We start from the raw sequence: 16,547 nt of genomic DNA on the forward strand, positions 1-16,547 counted from the left end.
CAACTCCTGCTCAGGCAGCATCAACTCATGGTACAATTTCAACCTTTTTAATCTACGTACAGTACTTCCAAACTGCCTTGTAGGAGTTACTTTTGCAGGGTGGATTTGGGACCCCCAAAGCCAGAGCCCGGCAAGGACACCTGCAGCCACAAAACCAGGACTCTTTTCAATGGGCTCACGTACATGGGCCATGGTGTGAGTTACTTCTCCCCACAAAAAAGTTTTTTTTAAAAAAAAGCTGGCACTTCTATGCTTTGGAGCCCGAAGCTAAATTAACACCTGGCTCTACAGGATGTGGGTTTTGGTTTGTTTTTTGTGTCTCTCCAGCTGCACAGAAGGGGGCAAAGTCTCCATTCTTTTGGGGTGGTGAGGGAGCATCAAAGCCTGTTTCGTACAGTTACCTGCTTGCTTTCTTGCGTTCTGTCTGCCTGTCCAGCCACAAAGCACTCGCTTGCTAAAATGAGAAACCTCGCTTGCCTTTTATTCTTATTTACAAACTGAAAAGCAGAGAGAGAAAGAAAATGGGGGTGAATGCCAAATACAGTGGGTGGAATACATTCACGATTGTATTTAGAGTATGGCATGGGCACCCTGCAGGTCCTTCACACATCCCGGGATCTCCACACACTCACACACTCTGTGGGGCTCCTCCAAAGGGGGAATTGTCCACGGCTAATGGCACGCAACATCAGCATTTGCCCTGGGGCACCAAGAACTGGGCTTGTGGGGAGGTCCCTTTGGTGTGTTGCAGACCTCCCACCCACGCCAGGAACCCGTTCTGTAATTGAAAAAGGGGGCCCACGAGACATGCCAAAGGAGAGGATTCCGCTCACTTTTTCTACACTGAGCTGTGATCGTGGACAATAAATTGTCCCCTTCACACACAGAGCTAATAAAGCCTTGTTTGGAATTCATCCAGTGATTTCTCCCTTCTCTGTTATGAGGTGGGGGGGGTTAGGTATACCGCTCAGGGAACCTGCCTCTCTGGTGAAAGGAAAAAAAAACGGAGAAGGTCCCAAGAGGGAGGGGGTTAGGCATTTATTCACCTCTGCAGGGAAAGCAGCTAGGCAAAGCAAGGTTCCGGCCCTCAGCGAGGCCAGTGGCGCCGTGACTCTGGAAGGAAAGCCAACAACACATGGGCTCTCGCCTCACCCAAGGGTTGGCCACAGAGGAATGGACCCGTTTGTCATATTGGCCACCGTGAGGAGTACCACGGGCCACACAGGAGCAGTCCACTGGTGTGGGAGGTAAGGAGATTTGAGTACACAGCCCCCCAAATGTGCCTCAGTTGATGCTTTTTCACCAGGAAGTTTTCTCAAGACTTGACACAGTCCAAATCAGCCCAGCTAGGTTTAAAGACCACGGCTAGGCTCTTTAAACGTCTTCAGCCAATCTGGTATGTGAACCTAAAGATGTGTCGCGAGAGTTCCCCTACAGAGCATCCAGGAGCCCTCAAAATGGTTAAGAGGAACCATCGAGACCTCTCACCTATGGAGGGGGGGGAGGGGGTGCAGGATGGGCACCCTTCCCACTGCTTCACAAGGGACTCCACCAGTGTCGGAGTTACCTGTGGGAAACGTCAAGCTCCCTTGAACAGAGCCTGAAGATGAGGGACTGGATGGTCAGAGACAGGTGGCTTCACAGAAAGGGCGTGGGGGGACGCGAAACCAGCACCGTCACTTCCCTAGCTGGTAACAGAGGGGCACCCCCTGCTTTTCTTTAAATTCAAAAAGAGCATAGATTACTCTTATCCATGACTTTAGAGGAAACCATGTGATCTGAGCTGGGGGATCACCAGCAGAAGCGATGCTAAGAGGAGCCCTTAGGAGGTGAAGCATCACATGGAAAGCCTGCCGAGAGAGACGGTGTAGCGGAATCCAAAAAAACGTGACGTCATTCCTGCCTGTCCATCACAGCCACTAAGGGGGAGGAGCCAAAGATAGAGAAGGAGGGGCGGAGCTGGAGTGACAGTTAGAGGGAGTTGAAGGGACAGTTAGGGACAGTTGGAGTGAGGGAGAGGTAGAAAGAGTCAGGGACCAGAAGATGTACAGAGAGTGTTAGGGTTTAGGAACAGGTTAAAGGTTTCTGAAAGTAAAACACATGGAACAAGCAGGAATGAACGCATAAGCATAACAAGAGAGATATAAAATTGATAGTAAAGTGACTGAACCTGAACCAACTCACCTATGATTTTCCTGTTGAATAATAATAAAAGAATATTTAATCAGTCATAAACCCTGCTTCCTAAAGTATATGACCTTTTGGGGTGACATCTCCTGTGTGGGACTTGAAGTGGTATTAGAAGAATACCTGGTGGCAGGGAAAAGGGCATGTGTTCCTTTGTGAGGCCCAAAGAAAAAGGGGCAATAAAGGGGTGATCGCCACAGACGGTTCAGTCCATATCCGGCTGAAGCCAACAAGGGGGGAAAAATAAGCCAGTTTTGGAAGGTGGACAGCCTTCCCCGGTGACCGGATGCTTAAACCAGCCAGCATCGGTCAGGTTATTCCATGGCTTCAACCAGGGACATGAAAAGGGGTAATTTTGCACAAACATGAATAAACGGACCTACGCTCCCTGCTCCTTGACAGGGGCTGGACTGGCTGATGCAGAGGGTCCCTTCCAGTTCAGCCGTTCTCAGAAGATGATTATTCTCACAACATTCTTGGGAACCTCCGTTTAGGGCACCTCACAGCCCGCTCAACTTCTTCCTGGTTTTCAGGGGGGTGGCAAGACACCGCCTCGTTGCCGACCGTCACAGCGACAGCTTTCTCAACGGGAACGAGACCACAGAACACGACCGGAGAACAACATGCATTGTTATGTTGCACTCTTATTAGCAGCAGAAATGGACTAAGGACCAGGCTTCCTTGACAACAACGATCCAGGCTGTGTGGGGAACGCCAATGCCAAAGGAAACCACTGCTTCCCATCCCTCCCGCCCCCGCCCCCCCAGGCTGGAGAATGAAGTGAACGCACCCACGGGGAGGGCAAAGCAAGCTGGCGGAGGCAAACCTCGGACCGTCGGCACTCCGAAATCAGTCTACGAGCTCTTGAAAGCTGGGCGGCCTCCCCTCGGTGGCCACCATCAGCTGAGGGGGGGGTGTTTCCAGGATTATCTGAAAAGGCTGCTGCCGCATGCAGGGAATCGCCCACCGCCCACGTGCAGGAGGGAAAGACTTCCAAGAGTATCGGAGCCATCCCGTTCAGGCCAGGATCTCCATTGCCCACCCAGGCCTCTTCTTTCCACTGTCATCCACACCGCTTAAGAGAATCTCTTTGGTGGCTCCTCGCAAGGGTGACTTTGCCTCCCCCCCCGCCAACAGCCAGAGGGAAGAAAAAGCAGCTACATTCAGTGCAATGAAGGGGTCGGGGGCGCCCCCCCAGGCCAATGGGGCTCAACCGGTCCATGTCCTGTCCTGCATGAGCTCCCGGCGTGTTCGGCAAGTGCGATCTCAGACAGCCTGTCCGCTTAGTCGTTTGTCTTCTTCAGACTACCCCCCCCCCCCCGGTCAGTATGGCAGAAGGCAAGATGGCGACATCAGCGCAGGAGGGGGCGTTAAAAGAGTGGGGAGGAGGAAGCGGTGCACGTGTCTGGCCGGCCATGAGTCTCCAGCAGTGGCCCAAACGGAAACACACACACCCCTTTAGGTGTAGAAGATGATCTCGGGGATCTGTCCATCCTCCACCGAGGTGCCGTTATTGTTGCCGGCGGCGTAGCAGAACGTGAAACAGGTCTTGGCCCCCGTCGTCGGCGACTCGTGAATCACTTTACGCAGCCCTTTGGTCCCGTAGTGGGAATCGGGGCCCTGCAGCAGAAGGGGACAAAACAGAAGAGCCTGTTAAGACTGCCACAATGAGAGAGGCTGCTCAGTGACCTCTCTCCGACCGTCCGTGGAGGAGGAATACTCTTTTGCCATGAAATGAAACAACACCCAGTTTTTGTTTTTGGGGCCTAGCAGGGAAGATGGAAAGAACTGGGGCCTGGTTAGCCTTGAGGAAAGACAACAGAGGGGAGAGAAGAGAGCATTTTTCAAAGACTCTGAAAGGTAGGGGCAGGATCTCTGTCCCTCCATCCTCCCAGAGGGCAGGACATGTCAAACAATGGGCTTGAGCAGCAGGAAGCCGGATTTCGGCTATATTATCATAGAAAAACTTCTCAACTGTTAGAGCAGCACAACAACAGGACCCACGACCACCCGGAGTAGACCCTTGGTCTAGATGGGCGGGACAGAAATCTAATAAATAAATGACCTCGGGAAGGAGTGAGTGAGCCCTCCAATGTTGGAGGCCTTTAAGGGAAAACTGGATCTGCTTTGATTTGGATTCCTGTATTGAGCGGGGGAGGGGGGTGGACTTGATGATATTTTGGATCCATTTCCAACTCAACTGTTCTAGGGTTCTATGCTTCTACACTGACCTTCTCCCAGTTCCTTAAACAATGCCCCCATAAAATCTGAGAAAGGGCTCCACTGGAGCGTCCTTCCTTGCCCTTCCTCTCCACACTGGGTTCCAGAAGGACCAAGGATGCTCTCCCCCCCCCCCCGGCTGCCTGCCTGTTCCTCCACCCCAACTCAGGGCACCTTGAGCGTTGCGCAGGCTGTGTAGCTGACAGCAGGCAGGATCTCCACGGGCTCCTTGAACATCACCCGGAAGGTGTTGGACGAGCCGTCGCAGCTGAAGCCTGTGTCGTTCTGGCCAAGGACCGTGTTGCTGTCTGTGTGGATGATCTGAAGGGGATGAAGGAGGGGAGAATATTGGGAGGGAGGAGCTGGGCCAACACCCAAACTGCAATTTACACAAAACCAGACATGGTTCTTCCATGTAGGCATGTCTGCCTGCATGAATGCGTGCATGCACGTATTTATTTAAAATAGTTTTTACCCGCATTTTTCCTCAAAAGGACCCAAGAGGCTGTGACTGTGACTCATAATTTAGGGGGTTTAGCTGGTGCTGTGCCCCCCCCCCCCGGGCTGAGGCTATGGACAGGATAAACTAGAAAATGAATAACAAAACAAGTTATATGATGCTCTCCTAAACACACCAAAGGTAGCTGAGTCTCGGAAGCTAAACAAGGTCTGCCCCAGTCTGTATAGGGACGGGAACCTCTACAGCTACAGTGGGATGATAATATATCATCATTGTGTGCCATCAAGTCTGGCTGATAGCAAGCCTTTTCCAGGTAGAGCATCTTCAGAAGTGGCTTCCTCTTCTCTTATTCTGGGGGAAGTTCTGGGACTGTAACACATTCATACTCCTGTTAGCCAAGGAAGCCAGAGCCTGGCTTGTGGGAATGGGTGGGAGAGCCCCTTTCCATGGTCTGTGTTTGGGGCTGCCCTCCTGCCCTGCCCCGCCCCTGCCCACAGCTTCATGCAAGCCCCAAGGATAGGACATTTTCTACCTGTATATTTACTTGATAATCTGTCGGGCCGTGGATGGAGCCGTACAACCCAAAACCAACAATAAATATCCGTTTGTTAACAGAGAACCTGCGGGAGGCACAAAGGGAGAAGACCAAAGTCAGAATCAGAGCAGGTAAGGCTGGTGACAAAAAGTCATCTATATATCACACAAAGTAAGCAGAGTTACCCCAGTTACAAGATCCTAACCCCCTTCCCTGTCGGGAAGACAGCCTTGCTATTCCTGCCGGCTGCTGACATCCCGCCCCCCTCGACGCTTAAGAAGAGCTCGGGAAGATTGTGGCAGAGATCTGGGTCAAGGCTGCTAATCCAGCTCTGCGTATCTCCGGTCAAAGAAAGCGTAAGGGCAGGAGAGCCAACAGAGAGCAGGTACATGGTGGAGGTTCTGCTACCGCCAAGGGGTCAGCTGCTTTGTTTTCGGGGGGGGAGAGGGAACTTCCCGACATTGGAAGGGAGAGCTGGGCCAGGAAGTGGGTTATTGCCAAGGACTTAAAAAGCCTAACACCTCCTTGCCATGGGAACCACAGCAAGAGGATCAAAAGAAAGGAAGAAGCCGGTGGCCCCTTAAGCGTTAGAAAGATTCACCGTGTTTCATGGACAGAGGGCCCCCCTTCGCCACACGCCTCTGAAGAAGCGGGCGACGGTCTCCAAAATGAAACCCAGGAGGCTTTCAGACCTAACAGGGCTCTTTGGCAATTTCGCAGCAGTAACAGTGACAAAGAAAGCCGGAGTACCGGATCCGGTCGCTGGTCCCGCTGTAACCCCAGCGGCTCTCCACCTGCTGGAAGCGGTTGATGCTGCCTTCCTTGCCTCGCAGGCAGCAGCGCGGCCGGTCGATGAACTCCACCCGCGGCTTGGGGTTGACAGTGAAGTGGAGGAAGAGGCTGACCACCTCCCGGTCCGTGAGGATGCCTGACTGAGCTGGCCCTGGAGGAGGCAGGAGAGCAAAAGCCCACATCAATTCCATGGTTTTATTCACACAGGCATGGAGTTTTAAGAGGAGGGTCACCATGGGCTCAAACGACATGAAGCCAGATTTTGGCTGAATCTCAGGAAAAACTTCCCAACTGATAGAGCGGTACAACAACGGGACCTGTGACCTCGGGAGGGGGAGAGCGCTCTCAATGCTGGAGGCACTCAAGGGAAAACTGGACAAGCATCTTATCAGATCTGCTTGGATTTAGATTCCTGCCTTAAGCAGGGGGTGGGACTCGAGGCCCCTGCCAACTCAGGTCATTCTATGATTCTACACTATTTTTGCAGAGAAAAAGAAAATGCAAACCTGCACACGAGAGAAGAGACACGGCAGACATAAAATAAGAGGGTAGGACAAACAACCAATGCTGTGTTTTACTCTTATCCCATTCGGTTCTTTATTAACAAGAACAGGGGCCAATTCCTGCCGTTTTTTGGTTTTGTTTTGTTTTTTTTACCACTCTGGAAATCCACGGCCCGAAAGGAAAATGGCCAAAGGAAAATGACAAGCAAGAGAAGGGCAGAGATGCAGGTAGGCTGAAGGCAGAGCAGGGAGAACAACAGAGGAGCAACTCTTCCTCCTCGCCTTGTTCCAAAGAGGCTTCTGCAGCAGCTAGGTTTTACGTATCGTCTCTCTCCCCCTGTGGTCTAGGTCTATACCCGGCCGCCTGCCCCCTACAACATCCTTCCTGGTGGCCAAAATCCTCCACCGGAGGTAAAACGATTCCCGGCGGGGCTAGTTTTGAGTCCACGTCACCATTTCCGGCTGTGGGACAGTTCAAACCACCCGATCCAGAGGGAGGCGGGGCACATATGGTCCCCTTGTTTTAAATGCACAGAAAAGAGGATCTTCATTTCTTTACTTTCAGCTCGACACAGGAATATTCATTTGGGAAAAACGGCTCCCCAACAGAGCGGCCCAAAAAGAAGAGGGAAAGCCCAAATCTTCCGCTTAGTGGCAGGAGTTTTGTTTGGGACCCTGATCCGTGTTAACCAAGGAAAGGGCCGTTCTGGATTTATTCAGCTGTCCCAAGAGGGATTTCCCCCTTTCCCCCCTTCCTGTCTTTTCCCAAATAAAGAAACAGACAAGGTGTGTTTCGTATCACATCCCTAGACACAATCGAAACCCAGCGGTGGAATGTTATCAGCCCTGTATCTTTGGTGTGGCTCTTTCACAGTTTGCCTTCCGGAGCAAATTCCAGAAAGAAAGGAAAAGCAAGAAGCCCTTTTGTTTCCAAAAGTTATTTGCAGCGCTGGCAAAACACAGGCTGGTGGTGTGCTTAGTCGGCAGACTGAAGTTTTATTTCAATGGCTTGTTTTAACTTTACTAGAAGCTGCCGACGGAGGTAGAAGACGAGTTGGACCAAGAAAGAAGGGAAAAAACTTTATCTTTAAACACACACACAAACATGCACATATAACATTCACTAGAGCATTTCGCATACCATTTAGTGAAATGGTTTAAGCTATTATTAATCGCAAGTAATAAGTTTAGAAGTAGGAAGGGACCTTGTGGGTCATCCAGTCCAGCCCGTCAAGGAGACCCAGTGGAATATTCAAACTCCCAACCTCTGGCTCCGCAGCCAGACAACCTAAACCCCTGAGCTATCCCGCAGGACTATGTTGTTTGGTGGTGTGTGGGGTTTTCGTTTGTTTTTGCCAAAACTGCTCTACAATAAATCAGATTTAAAGGTTCTTTAAAAGTGGGTTGAAACCTGTGAGTAAGAAACCGCTGTAGGCCAGACGGAGGAGTGCGGTTTTTGCCAGGAGCTCAACAGAGAGGACTTCCCTGGTGCTGCAGCCAAGAAGGCCCTGTCTTGTAGTCCTCTCTTGCCCACCCTCCCTCCCTCCCTGGGCGGCGGGACATACGACAGGGCCTTAAATAAATATCTTGCCCCTCCCCCCCCAAAAAAACACCCTGTTTATTTTGGAATATTTTTCAAGACAAGGTTACCCGCCGCAAACTCCTCAATTGTCATCAGGGGGAAGCGGATGAGCGAGAGGGCCTTCCCCAGGGCCTGGCGCTTGTTCTCGGGTGCCACCTGCAGCTGCTGGCGCTGGCACTCGGCTTCGGCCCACCGGACCACGGCGTTGAAGAGGCGCACCTCCCGGATGCCCAGGGTGTCCCGCTCCAGGACGGCCACCAGCGTGTCTGCCGGTCGAGGAAAGGGAGGTCAACTGGGGGTCCCTTCAGTTCCTCCTTACCCAGGAAAGAAAACGATCTGGCCCATCTGCTGGGTTTTTAAGGAATACTTTGCACCTCAAGGTGATTTCCCAGGAACCACTGCCTGCCAGCTTGTAAAGGGTCTTATTCTAGATGGATGGGAATTTAGGGTGAGGGCAAGCCTGCTGGGTTGAATGATCGGCTCTGAGCACAGGGTCTGAACCCTCCTCCAGGAAAGGCAGGGTGGACCAAGGACTCCTTACCGTCCAAAAACCAAACAGAGGCTGCGATTGTTTTTGAAAGAAGGATACAAAACAGATTTCAAGCGGATCAAAAACACACAAGAATGCAGGCATTAAAAACAATACAACTCCAAAATCAGGTTCCTGTTTGGCTGGCATTTAGCTTCTCTGTCTCAGAACCCTCTCGCTGTTTGAGAGGCAGCGAAATCCTGACCTCGGAGGTTATACAGTATATATAAAAATGATGCCTTTATATAAGATCTCCTTCCCCCTATTTCTTAAGTTTTTTACCGGATAGATCATTCCAGTGGTTAACCTCCAAGGTCAGGATATATATATAAAAAGCTGAAACAGAGATCCAAATTAAAATTGCTTAGCCAAAAGGAAAAGCAATGATTACAAAAAGGGAGTTTTCTTAGAAGAGGCCTTTGAAAGCAGCAAAAGAGGGTGTCGTCTGTGGTCTGAACTGTGGCAGGTCGCTTACCCAGGTCGATATCCGTGAAGCCTTCGGCATTGATGGCGTCGGACGTGTTCTTATCGATGTTCTCCAGACAAAGGCAGGCGAGCTGGGGCTCGTCAAAGAGCCGTGCCTAAGAAAGGGACGTCAACCGGTAAAGGGAAAATCAAACGGGGATTCGCAAGAGGGGCTCCCACAATACCGTGCTCGCTTCGGGAACCTCTTCTCAGCGTAGCGGGAGCTTTGGAGGTGCTGACCTCCCAAGCGCCGACCGGCTGAGAGAGAGGCGCCCCCAATATCCTGGGTCTCTGAGAGAGAGAAGGTAAAGTTCTGACCTGCGTCAGGAGCATGAAAGCGTTGTCCGCTCTCAGGTTTTTCTTGAGAAAGTCCACGCAATGGGCTTCCAGGGCAGGGACCGCGTACTTCTTGGCCGTATAAAGCGTTGTCATGACGGTCTCTGGCCCAATTTGGACTTCGTCCGAATACAGAAACCTGGAAGGGAGAAAAGAAGGAAACGTCACTGGGTTTTTTTCACTCAACGGGATGCAGCAGAGATAAGGAATATATTTTCCCCGATCAACTTGACAGGGGTTTATCAAATTGGACTGTCATGCGCAATTGCTTTTAAATTTGCTTTTAGCATTGATTTTATTTACCTGTTTTAATATAATTTGTTTCATTCTTTTAAAGTATTTCTATACTTATTGTTATCAGCTCTTAAATATTGTCCTTTTAATGATGTAAGCCACCTTAGGTCCTTCTAAAGAGAAAGGCGGGGTAAAAATACTTTAAACAAACAAAACAAGCTTTGTTACACACATTTGTTCAAAAGGAGACAGACTCTCCCCTCTCTCAGACACATTTCTGACTGTCTTAATATTTCTGTGCTATCATGAGGACTAGAACCCTTGCTAAAAATTTAAAATGGAAGTCTCTGGGCACCTCATGGTACAAATGAAAAAGAGGGTGCTTCCCGTTCTATCAATCTCCAACCCCTCTGGTTGCTCACAGTATCTTTCCAGGGTTAGCTGGCCTTCTACAGAAACCAACTTACTTCAGCAAAGCTAGGAAAGCAGCTGGCTCAACGTCAGGCAGTTCTATCTCTGTGGAGGTCGTGGCCATTCCACCGTTGAACATAGCATCGAAAACTGCACTGCCAACGGCCAACACAAACCTGGTATTTGGGAGAAAAAGGAGAAAAAAGTCGCTCACTGAGTGGATTCCACTTCTAAATCTTTTCCGTACCGTCCACTTAGATGGATCTCTGGGATCGACTTATCCACTGGGATCGACACGGAGCGAAGGATGGCAAACAACCGTTTTCCATGGAACGGTTGCAGCCTTTCCTTCTATAAATTCCTCTCTGCACTTAAACCTTCATAGAGGAGCTCTTGCTTAAAGCTTTCTAGAAACAATGAAAAACTGCCCTTCATTTCACAACAGCTGCCCAGACCTACAAAGGTAGGCAGAATTCTGTAGTGCAAAAGGCACACAAGTTGAATAGGTAGACACAGATAGGTAGAGAAAGTGTTAAGAGAATGCATACAGATATAGACCAATGGGTAGTTAACATGGACACAAATAATGCATATATGGATGGACAGGAGGATAATACAGGCAGATACAGATTATGGACAGACAGTTAATGTGGATGGACAGACTGGTTATACAGATAGACACAGCTGGACAGGTAGATAATATTGATATAGACCAGATGAATAAACTGACAGATATATAATATAAACAGAAACGCACAGGGAGAAGACAGGTACATCACACAGATAAACACTGACAGACAGGTAGAGGGATTTAGCTAGACAGGTAGGTACCTAAAGCTTCATGCTTTAGATAATACAGCTATAGATAGACAGGTAGATTATATAGATGGACAGGCAGGTCATACAAAATGATGCAGATCACCAAGTAGAAAATACAGTTATAGAAGATCAGGTTAACAGAGATAGAAATTGACAATATAAACCTAGATGGATAGGTAGATCATACAGATAAATGGATCCTGACAGACAGGTAGATGGATGGAGATATAAAAGGACAGGAAGATAGTACAGATGGACAGACAGAATGTACGGATTGACTCAGAGAGAGAAAGAGATAGACAGATAAAAAGGCCAGAGAGATACTACTGTATGTTTCCCCGAAAATAAGACAGGGTCTTATATTAATTTTTGCTCCAAAAACGCATTAGGGCTTATATTCAGAGGATGTACAACAATCTACATTTATTCAAATACTGTACAGTCCTGTCATTACCTTCCGGTTGCTGCGCAAGGGTGGAGGGCGGGGTTTCATTTAACTAGGGCTTATTTTGGGGGTAGGGGTTATATTACGAGTATCTTGAAAAATCATACTAGGGCTTATTTTCAGGTTAGGTCTTATTTTCAGGGAAACAGGATACTAGAGATGTAAATTCACAGATAGATGCATAACAGCAGACATCTATTATAAGTATAGAGGGCCAGATAGAAATGGGTACGAATTATGTAGATGGATGGATGGTATAAATCAGTGGTTCTTAACGTGGGCAATAATGCCCCCCAGGGGGCGATTTCATTTTTCAGGGGGGCGGTAGAACGAAAAGGGGTGGTGTGGGGGCGAAAGAACAGAAGGGGGTGGTAGGGGGGCGCTGGAGTGAGCCAAACCTATGAAGGCGACCTCAGCCGCAGTGCTGGCAGTAGATCCGGTGCTGCTGCTGCCGCCAGATGATCCAGCTCTTTCTACCTGCCACGTCTCGGCTTTCTCCTTTAGGGGAGCACTGAGTGTGGATCGGGTGGAAGGAAAGGGTCTCTTGGGTCCACATCCTCGCCCCGTGAAGCGCTGCCTCGCACCCGGGTGGGGAGGGAGACAGGTAGGTAGGTAGGTAGGTAGGTAGGTAGGTAGGTAGGTAGGTAGGTAGGTAGGTAGGTAGGTAGGTAGGTAGGTGGGTGGGTGGGTGGGTGGGTGGGTGGGTAAGATATCATCACCTCATGGAGGGGGGCGATGATAACTTCCTCAATGGCTCAAGGGGGTGTTTCTTTCAAAAAGGTTAAGAACCACTGGTATAAATAGTTAGAGGTGAACAGGCAGATAATACAGTACATGAGTACAGATAAATAATACAGATGGGGGGAAATTACACAGTCTTGACTTAGGTGGATACAAATGGACAGATAGATAATATATGGGTACAGATATATCAGGCAAAATCCAAGGAAAACAAAGCAAAAGAAAAGGTGGCACCTTAAAGTCTAACTATTATATTATAATGTGAGCTTTTGGGGACACGTCCACTTCGTCAGACATTAAGAGACAGGATGAGATGCTGAATGAAATATCTTGCACAGTTCTTCTTCTAAACCTACTTATAGGTGCAGAGGGACAGGTAAACCATACATACACAAAAGGACAGGCAGACAGTATACAGACACTCCTGCCGCGGGAGAGGAGGAGGAGGAATAATAATAATCTTAGAATGGGGACCGTATGGATCATCATGTCCGGCCCCTGTCAAGGAAGCACCTTGGAGAATCGAACTCCCAACCTCTGGCTCCACTATCTGGCAGGTGTACGGTAGAGATGCATAAAGCCAGCTAAATAATACAAATACACATTGATAGCTATCACATATATAGACTGACAGGTAGACCATAGATGGATCCAGGCGGACAGGTTCATAATAAATAGAGACCCATGGATGTAGGTGGACAAAGAATGACAGGCAGATACTATATTGGTATAGAGCAGGTAAACCATAAACAGAGACCGACGGACAGGAAGACAATAGAGAGATACAGACAGGTTGATAGATCCAAGTAAGATACTTCTATAGATATAGATGGGCAGGTAATTGATAAATAGAAAGCAATGGGCAGGTAATAGACAGAGAAGCAGACGGATCCAGGCGGACAGGTAGATACTCATATATAGATGGGCAGGTAATTAATAGAAACCCATGAGCAGGTAATGGACAGAGAGGCAGACGGATGCAGGCGGACAGGTAGATACTTCTATATAGATGGGCAGGTGGATGGATACAGAATGACCGGTAGACAACAAATAAGATACAAACTGATGGACCCAGGTGGGCAGGTCAATAATAAATGGAGGCCCCTGGGCAGGGAGGTAGAGAAAGAAGGACAGGTAGAGGCTCTATTGGGGTAGAGGAAGCAGGTCCATCCACGGGGGGGGGGGGGGGGAGGAGACCCAGGGACAGGAAGACCAGAGAGAGATCCGAGTCAGACGGACCCAGATCGGGATTTCTCTAAAATCGAGAGGAGCAGGTCGAGAATAAAGAGATAATAATAAAAACAATAGACAGGTGACAAGACGACAGGTGGGTGATGGAGAGGTCGATCCTTCTCCAGGTAAGGCCGGACAGGTGAAGGACATCAGCCGCCGCCGCCCCCTTTTCCCGTCCCCAGAAGAACAACCCGACTCCCCCCCCCAACTTGGGCAGGCAGATGATAACACCGGTAGAGCCCCAGGGGTGGGATAGAGAGAGGTGGGGGTGGGAAGGGAGGCCAAGGCCAGGGAGGGAGCACCCCCTCCCTCCCTGAGCGCCTTCCGCCATCATCTCCACCATCCTCCTCGCTTCCTTTCCCCCCCCGTCCCCCCAACACCCACACCCACACACCCACCGGTGGGCCGGGATGCGCTGGGCGCCAGCCCGCCCTTTGCCGACCAGGAAATGGACGTCGCTGAGGACCTCGTTGTTGAAGAGGAAGGCGAAGCGCTCCTGCACCGTCGGCTTCGTGGCCTGCCAGTTGTAGGCCGGCTCCCGGTGGGGCGGCGGCGGCGGAGCAGGAGGAGGCGCCGGCGGGGGGGAAGCCGAAGAAGAAGGAGGAGGAGGAAGAGGAGGAGGCCCCGCCGACCCCGGCGTGGTCGTGGCCGTCGCCCCCGGGCCGGGCAAAGGGTTGGCCCGGGCGTTGTGGGTCGGAGAAGCCGGAGGAGGAGGAAGAGGCGCCTGAGGGGAAAAGGAGGCTCCTGAGGGAGAAGAAGGGGGAGGGGGAGGAGGGAGAAGAAGAGGAAGCCGCGCCGCCTGAGGCGAAGCAGGAGGGGGAGGAGATGATGATGATGATGATGATGATGGCGGCGGCGGCGGCGGGGGCGCGGCGGCTGAGGTAAAAACCAGGCCGCCGCCGTGGCCGTTCCTGGCCGTGGCCGCTGAGGGAGGGAGGCCGCCGCCGCCCGCCGCCATTTTGCGGGAAGGAGGAGCCGCCGCGGGAGAGGAGGAGGAGGAAGAGGAAGATGGCGGGGGGGGCCCCCGCAGTGGCGGCGGCGGAGGAGGAGGCGACGACGACGAGGAGCCGGCCGCCCTCGACAGGGAGGACGGGGCGGGAGGCGGCGGCCACGACCAGGAGGAGGAGGCCGGAGGATGATGGAGGAGGAGGATGGAGGAGGCGGGCCAGGGGGAGGCCCGGGCGGCGGCGGCGGCAGCAGCAGAAAGAGGAGAAGGGGGGACAGAAGGAGCCCCGGGGACGGCGACGACCCCCCATGAGGGGGGACAGAGAGGAGGAAGAGGCCGACGAAGACGACGAGAGGGGGAAAGCCGGGCCGTCCTCGTCGTCGCCTGAGGGGAACGAGGAGGAGGAGGAGGCGCTGCCATCATCCATGCCGTGAGGTAAAAAAAAAAAAAAAAAGGAGGGAGTGGAGGGAGGGAGGATTTTTAAATGGTCGTGTTTTTTGGTTTTTATGAGGGAAAAAAGGAATCAAGGAGGTTTTTGAGGGGTTGGGTGGGTTGTCTTTGGAGGGCGGCGGAGGGAATGCGGGAGAGCGCGGGAGGGGTGTGTGTGACCCTCCTCATCCATCCATGATTAGTATTAGTGTGTCGTGTGATAATAATAATCGAGGGGGAATAACAGCGCTGTGTGTGTGTGTGTAAATTATTGGCACGGTGGAACATTCGCAACAAAACCTCCCACTGTAGGCTCGAACTCTTCAAACAAATAATTCAATAAATAAATTCCTATTATTATCATTACTGTTATCTTGCAGTCTCTCAAATCAGGATTTGGATTTGGGTAAATAGGGTGCCTTTTTATCCCATGTGCTGCTGCTGCTGCTGCTGCTGCTATTATTATTATTATTATTATTATTATTATTATTATTATTATTAAGGCTGTCTTGTCCCATGTGCATGATTATCATCATTATTATAATCATTATTATAGGCTGTCTTATCCCATGTGCATTATTATTATTATTATTATTATTATTATTATTATTATTATTATTATTATTATTATTATTATTATTATTATTATTATTATTAAGGCTGTCTTGTCCCATGTGCATGATTATCATCATTATTATTATTATCATTATTATAGGCTGTCTTATCCCATGTGCATTATTATTATTATTATTATTATTATTATTATTATTATTATTATTATTATTATTATTATTATTATTATTATTATTATTATTATTATTAAATTTGTCTATCCCGATGCATGCCTAGGGAAGATCCGGTTGTAGACGTTGGGATAAGGAGGGACACCCATGTTTCTCCCCCTGAGGCGTATTGGGGGAGGGGAGAACAGGCTGGCTCTCGCCCTTGGGAGGAGGAGGGTTTGAGGTTCATGGGGAGAGAAGCCAGGCCCTCCACCCTCCCTTCCTTGAGGATGCCTGGACAGGGAGACTCAGCTTTAGCCCTGGGGCCATGGCAGGACACAGGGGGGAGGGTGTCCTGCGATCGCCCCAGGGCTAAAGCCGAACAGAAGGATCAGAAAAGCGTAGTATTGTTAGACAAAAAAGCACATAAAGGGGCATTTTGAAATTAAGGAAAACGTGGGGGGCAGGGATTTTGATGGGCATGAAAGAAGGATGAGAGAGACTTTCATGGCCGGGAAAGGGGGGACCCTGTAATGATTGGCAGGGTGTAACATCTCAAAACTCTTCCTATCATCATCATCATCACTGCTTTTATCTGGCAGTCTCTCAAATCAAGGTTTGGATTTGGGTAAAGAGGTGTCTTCTTATCCCATGTGCATATATCATCATTAGTCAATCAACCAGTACATTTGTTAAGGTCACATGTTGTTGTTTAGTCATCAAGTCATGTCTGACTCTTCGTGACCCCATCTATGGACCAGAGCACACCAGGCCCTCCTGTCTTCCACTGCTTTAAGGTCACATACATTTGTTCAAATACACACCCATCAATTTACACAAATTGTTTTTGTTCTTGCTATAATTATTCTGCAGTTTCTCAAAATCTAGGTTTGAATTTGAGTAAGGGTCTCTACTCCCATGTTTATAGAAAAATTATACATTTTTGTTATATGAGATA

The 16,547-nt window shown here is 49.9% G+C and overlaps 2 protein-coding genes across 4 annotated transcripts in view; both read right to left on the minus strand.

Moving 5' to 3' along the window:
• MOB3A (MOB kinase activator 3A) overlaps nt 1-16,547 on the minus strand; it is a 337,768-nt gene that overhangs the window by 275,112 nt on the left and 46,109 nt on the right. The window lies entirely within an intron of this gene.
• BTBD2 (BTB domain containing 2) lies at nt 456-15,303 on the minus strand. 3 transcript variants are annotated; one of them, XR_012080601.2, is made up of 10 exons: nt 13,891-15,303; nt 10,311-10,430; nt 9,592-9,748; nt 9,284-9,389; nt 8,348-8,545; nt 6,153-6,345; nt 5,400-5,487; nt 4,582-4,728; nt 2,567-3,807; nt 456-497 (listed from the first exon to the last, which is right to left on the minus strand). XR_012080601.2 is itself a non-coding variant. In XM_020780797.3 (9 exons), the coding sequence occupies exons 1-9, from the start codon at nt 14,859-14,861 to the stop codon at nt 3,646-3,648; spliced, it is 2,130 nt and encodes a 709-aa protein (XP_020636456.3). In that variant the 5' UTR covers nt 14,862-15,303; the 3' UTR covers nt 456-3,645. The 3 variants fall into 3 exon arrangements, 2 of the variants coding, with proteins under 2 accessions (XP_020636456.3, XP_020636457.3); XM_020780797.3 differs by having other exon boundaries at nt 456-3,807; nt 5,412-5,487; XM_020780798.3 differs by having other exon boundaries at nt 456-3,807.

The sequence above is a fragment of the Pogona vitticeps genome, chromosome 7, assembly GCF_051106095.1.
Source record: "Pogona vitticeps strain Pit_001003342236 chromosome 7, PviZW2.1, whole genome shotgun sequence".
NCBI classification, from domain to species: Eukaryota; Metazoa; Chordata; class Lepidosauria; order Squamata; family Agamidae; genus Pogona; species Pogona vitticeps.

Excerpts from the sequence above, each read along its gene's own strand:
- BTBD2 (XM_020780798.3), bottom strand. The coding sequence starts at position 14,861 with ATGATGGCAGCGCCTCCTCCTCCTCCTCGTTCCCCTCAGGCGACGACG. Across the intron at positions 10,431-13,890 it reads CAGCGCATCCCGGCCCACCG|GTTTGTGTTGGCCGTTGGCA; the intron begins GTGGGTGTGTGG and ends CCCAAATACCAG. Across the intron at positions 3,808-4,581 it reads CAGCCTGCGCAACGCTCAAG|GGCCCCGATTCCCACTACGG; the intron begins GTGCCCTGAGTT and ends CTTCTGCTGCAG.